The 5,326-nt window shown below is 41.3% G+C and overlaps 1 protein-coding gene across 1 annotated transcript in view; it reads right to left on the bottom strand.

Moving 5' to 3' along the window:
* LOC119292575 (RNA polymerase I-specific transcription initiation factor RRN3-like) overlaps nucleotides 1–4,935 on the bottom strand; it is a 6,472-nt gene extending 1,537 nt beyond the window's left edge. The window contains exons 1-13 of the mRNA XM_037571371.1: nucleotides 4,803–4,935; nucleotides 4,577–4,725; nucleotides 2,982–3,101; nucleotides 2,822–2,893; nucleotides 2,667–2,738; nucleotides 2,352–2,585; nucleotides 1,792–1,902; nucleotides 1,589–1,708; nucleotides 1,403–1,501; nucleotides 899–967; nucleotides 642–748; nucleotides 143–226; nucleotides 2–56 (exon numbers count right to left, since the gene is read on the bottom strand). Coding sequence (XP_037427268.1) covers nucleotides 2–56; nucleotides 143–226; nucleotides 642–748; nucleotides 899–967; nucleotides 1,403–1,501; nucleotides 1,589–1,708; nucleotides 1,792–1,902; nucleotides 2,352–2,585; nucleotides 2,667–2,738; nucleotides 2,822–2,893; nucleotides 2,982–3,101; nucleotides 4,577–4,681 — 1,248 coding nt within the window. The 5' untranslated portion in view covers nucleotides 4,682–4,725; nucleotides 4,803–4,935. The remainder of the gene's footprint in view (nucleotide 1; nucleotides 57–142; nucleotides 227–641; nucleotides 749–898; nucleotides 968–1,402; nucleotides 1,502–1,588; nucleotides 1,709–1,791; nucleotides 1,903–2,351; nucleotides 2,586–2,666; nucleotides 2,739–2,821; nucleotides 2,894–2,981; nucleotides 3,102–4,576; nucleotides 4,726–4,802) is intronic.
* Between the last annotated feature and the right edge of the window lie 391 nt (nucleotides 4,936–5,326).

The following is a 5,326-nucleotide window of genomic DNA, read 5'->3' as shown; positions in this document are numbered from 1 at the left end:
GTGTGGACTCTCTTGTGCTCTCATGGTCACAGTAGTCAACCAACCAATCTACTAACCTGTGTAAAGCGAATGAAGATACTTTCAGATCTCAGAACAAACACCAGGCAAGTCGTAAATAGATGAATTTCTAGAGGGTACCCACTTCCCAATGATAGCAACAACTGTATCGTCAGAAATAAACCTTGCCCGAGACAAATAACTTCCAATATATGAAACTGCGGACATTCTGCACTTCAAATCATAAGTGGTAATTAGTGTTTCTTCAACCTGTATAAAAGCCTTAGCTATAAATGGGAATCATAACAGGATATACTACTGACTGTAGCCACAGAAAATATGAGGGGTGCATGCATGAATGGTCTATGTAAACACTTTTTGCCAAAATTGTGGCAACTTGGCAAAAAGACATGTTGACAGGTGGTTGAAAGATCTAAGTGTGGCTCGCTGCAACTGCCGTCAGTCGTCACAATGCAAACACCAGCCACACACTTGACAAACATGAGTAAAACAAAATGTGGCAACAAACCAAAGATTCTACAAATCATCACAACATGTAAAGCAAGTAGTGATCGTAGCCAATAACACATGACATAAATAGAAGTGTTGTGCATACGGTGTATGCCTCACATGCTACGACATACCTTGAAATTGGATCCTCTTCCTTATTCTTAAAAATGTCAGTAAGAAAAAGAGCAAATTCGAGAGCACATATTTCAGGATCCCGTGCGCAGATATAGAACATGATAAACTGCAAAGTTAGAACGGCAGTCAAATAAAAAAGAAAGTGAAGTGAAAAGGTGACTGAGAAAACATGAAGGTGAATAAAACTCAATACAATCACGAAAGCCCAGTGAATCTAGTTTACACACACACACACGAAATAACAGTGGATTCTGACCTGGACAAATTTTGGTGTGTCCACTGTCAGCACAGATGCTCGAAATATAGTCTTCAAAATTGTGAATTCCTGTCCAGTTCAAAGGAGAACATGAGAGTGACAAACTGAAAAACTAACATTCAACTTTAACAGTTACATTTCCTTATTTACTACTCCCTCAAGTTCACAAAAAGGATGGCATTTTGGACATTGCACGGTCTTCAAGATTTAACTATGACAACTATTTCTTTTTTGAGCGGATGACAACTAATATCTACTAGGGTATATCCATAAGATATAAACTATAATATTTTAGAGCTACTTTTTAAGACAAATATATACATATGGTTTTCATGTTTATAATGTATTTATAACAATCCTGGCAGTCGAATCTTTAAAAGTTTAACTGAAGAGATGTCCAAAATGTCACTCAACTGAAAGAATTAAGTTAGTGATGCTAAATTTAAAAGGGTTTTTTTTTGGCAAAGGCCTTGATAAACTGCGTAGCAATTAGCAAGTACTCACCTTATGCAGGCACTGAGCATCTAATGACTTGAAGTGCTCAAATATAACAACCATTAAATCATCAAGCTTTTCAGCATGTGCATTTGCTCCCAATAAAACCTAACCAACAAAATGGGAGTGAGTTGGCAACTTTGGTGTAAAACTACTCGATTAATTAGGCAGAAATTTTAAACATAACGCACAGACCTTTACTCCTCCGTGTCCAAGGCCATCCTCCTCCTCATTGCCATCCAAATCTTGAAGCTCCATGTCAAATATACCTTTGTTATGTTGCTCTTGAAGAATACCTTCCCAGGTTATATTAACCTGAAAAGTTCACCAATCAACTAATGAGGTCAAGAATCAGTTGCGACCTTGCAGGGAGACAAGAAGTGGAAAATTGAGCATACATCTAATTCTGTTAGAAGATGAACAATTTTATCCAGCAAAACAGCTCTGATAAGATCCCCCATCCTTCCAGTATCTAGCCCCAACATGCACTCGACAAATGAAATTGTCTTCTGCGAAAGGCATTACCAGAAAGTAAGAAATGATGCTCTATGAAATAATGAACAAAGTTCTCAGCTGAATTTTCAGCATATAAGCGGCAAAACTAAGAATCATAAATTGTCGACACAAAGCTGATAGGCAAGGGAGCACAATGCCAACTATCACTTGATATGGAAGAAGCTTTCAACACAGGTAAGGCCCATCACACAAACATACAGAAGCTAAAATGATGGCAAGTTGGCATTGATATTCAAGAAAATCTGCGGTGTTGTCAAAAGGATGTAGGCGTGTAGGATCTCTAAGGATTTAAGGTTAACTGGAAGGTGAACTGGGGAGACCAAGATCACTTTTCAGCATTTGTGTCTTGTTTGCCTAGCATTAATTCAAGCTAATTAGGAAATGCAACTCATAGAACTCAACAGACTATGAAAACAGAAAACATCTTAGGGTTCACACTTACATCTTTGCTATCGAATAAGTTCGGCATACACTTATCAATTATACCCCTTAAGACCTTTGGTGCTAAGGGTATAATATTGGAGATTCTTATCAAACACATGCACAGTTGAGAAAAAATATACGTCTTCCTTGAAACTGCCCATTTAACCATCTTTGTGCGATCAACAAGAGGTGGGACGAAGTTGTTCACTAGCAGATGCAGGCATTCTGTGAGATAATCATCTGCCACTGCAGCCTGGATGGAGCAATAATCATTAAGTAAGACACTCAAAAGCAGATCATGCAGGAAACAATGCAGGTGCGATTAGAAGAATACCAATCTGGTTATTAGCTCCAAGAACTCAGGAATGGTATCATTTGGCAAATACCAGATGGAGACAGTGAATATCTGAAATGCATGTTTTTAGTGAGATTCAAGTAACTCGACAAACCAAATGGAGATGTAATAGTAAGTAGTCATTATGAGATTACATTTTTCAGAAGAGAATGATGGTAATTGATGTCTATTTTGGATATTTCTGATGCTAATGCCTTCAAACACGTCTGGAAAAATAAGCAATATGAGCATTTTATCAGAAGTGATGTCACGTAGAACAAATTGTAGGATAGATTAACAGGATTAAGGTCTTACCACATACAGAGCCTTCTTGTCAGGGTTCTCCTTATCAGGATTCCTTCTCTTGCTGGTGTCTAGAATGCCTACAATTCTATGATATTGCTCCAGAGCATGCGAGTCAGCTAGATGCGGCTCCTAAATCAAAGACAAGGGTGTCGACTGATCAGCTAGACGCGGCTCTTGAATATAGATTGATGTCACACAACAAAAACAATGGCTGGAATGGACTCCTCTAGTATGGGATCAACCTGACGAGTGATTTACTCGATACGTGGAGCCAGAACAGGAACAGATTTTCACACAACATAAACCGCCCATAAACAACAGTATTGTATGTTGTATCTCCAGTGAGTATGGTATGACAGTCACTCACGATAGAATGGGACAGACACTCTCGATAGAATGGGACAGTCACTCTTGGTAGAGTGCATATATGCAGCAAGAAGAATGGATTGAAGAAATTACACGATAAGCAGTCAGAACAGAAAAAAATTCAAATAATGCCCATAAACAACATAAGTATAATTCTATCTAGCGGGTCGGTTATGGACTTATGGCTGTCCTCCATAAAATGCATGTCTACAGCAATAATAATTACTCTCTAGAAAGGGTAATGCCTGAGGCTGAATAAATCTATTTGTTCTCTGGCAGAAACATGCAACATCTGGAAGCTCAATATCAATAGAAGAAATAGCATGCGCCCTCCTGCCTAACCCACAAATTGGCATTCAAAAATTGCATCCATAGGAAAATAATCACCTTACACTTATCCTAACTCTCACACTGCACATCCATCTGGCATAGTCTCTCACATCTTCTAACAGCCTTGAATATCAAACTTGAATCCATTACTAGATGCCTCGATATTATTCTGAAGAAATGCACTATTTATAAAATGATAAACGAATGCATTTATTATCTTTGATCTCAATAGTACACAATGGATGGCCTGAATGTGTAAGGGGTGGACGCAAGCACCTAGTTCCCAAGTTGACTTCAATACACGCAACAGAAGTGAACAAGGTACAACAGGAATTTCAACTAAGTTTTTTTTAAGTCAGGATCATGACACCATTAAATTGGACATTAAGCATTCCAATGACTTGACCGCTGGTTATATTCAATAGATTCTCACATTTGTTTATTATGTAAAGTTTATATTATTACTAGCTAATTGCCACGTCTCCGAAGTTTGTAAATCATGTCCTACCTCTGTTTCACAAGACATTCTTAAGTATAGTACCATACCTGAAGTGTTAAACCATTCGCTGGCTGAGGGGTTTCCCAATAGGATTACCAATTTAAGGGGCTTTTCAGTAAGATAGGAGACCGTGTATTCTTAAGACCTGCGTAGACGCTTATGAAGAAAAACAAACAATGAAATAAGAAACCTAAACCGATCGCTACATGCATGGCTGCGGGAGCTCAGGTCTAGCGAGCGGAGTTGTAGACGGCTAGACGCCCTAAAAGCTGCACTAAAATTCAGCATGCCTCCTCAAATTCTCTGAATCAAGGCACCGAACAAAAACTAACGACTGCCTCCCAGAATCGCCAGTAAAAAACAACTGCAAATAGGCAGCAAAAGGGGAGGGGCTGAAGCTACGACGCACCATCCGCACGGACTGGAGCACCTGGCCAACGATGCCGAACGCGACGGAGTCGCAGATGGGGTTCGCCTCCTCCGACATGTCGTCGCGCCGCAGCTTGGCCACCATCGCCTCTGCGCCCGGCACCTCGAGATATATCGCGCTTGGAATCCCTGGCAAAAAGGTAGAAATTCCGGAGCCCGGTAAGCGCGGGGGGCGAAGAGGGCAGAGGCGAGGGTGGGGATCTCACCCGCTAGCCGAGAGGAGCGAGGGCGGCGGCGTGGAGGCGGCGGCGAGGCGAGAGGTAGGGTTTTTGCTGGGGGGCGACGGCGAAGCGAGAGAGAGAGAGAGAGAGAGAGAGAGAGAGAGAGGAAAGAGACGAGCGGGACGTTTTCGAATTTCGGCAACTAGGGAAGAGACGAGCGGGACATTTTCTAGTCGAGTGGAAGATATCCTCGCCTCGAGTGGGGCACACGAGGACGTGGTCGGTGGGCAGGATGAGGAGGTGCGGGTGGTAGGTGCGGGTGGTGCTAAGAGCATCTCTAGTAGACTCCTTATAATGCCGACCCGTAAAATGCATTTACAGTTCGTGAAAAAATGGATTTACGGGCCGACGCGGGCTGCTGCCGAGCAGACCCCGCGTAGTCAACCCGTAAAAGAGCATATCTTTGGTCCGCAAATCGAAAACCCCCATAAGCGAATTAAACAGTGATTCCGATAATTAAGTTTAAATTCGATTCGAAGAATAAAACATAGTTCGCAAAATAAAAGCAT

The sequence above is a fragment of the Triticum dicoccoides genome, chromosome 4B, assembly GCF_002162155.2.
Source record: "Triticum dicoccoides isolate Atlit2015 ecotype Zavitan chromosome 4B, WEW_v2.0, whole genome shotgun sequence".
NCBI classification, from domain to species: domain Eukaryota; kingdom Viridiplantae; phylum Streptophyta; class Magnoliopsida; order Poales; family Poaceae; genus Triticum; species Triticum dicoccoides.
Note: the sequence above shows the minus strand (reverse complement) of the source record. Positions and strands in the feature narration are given on the sequence as shown.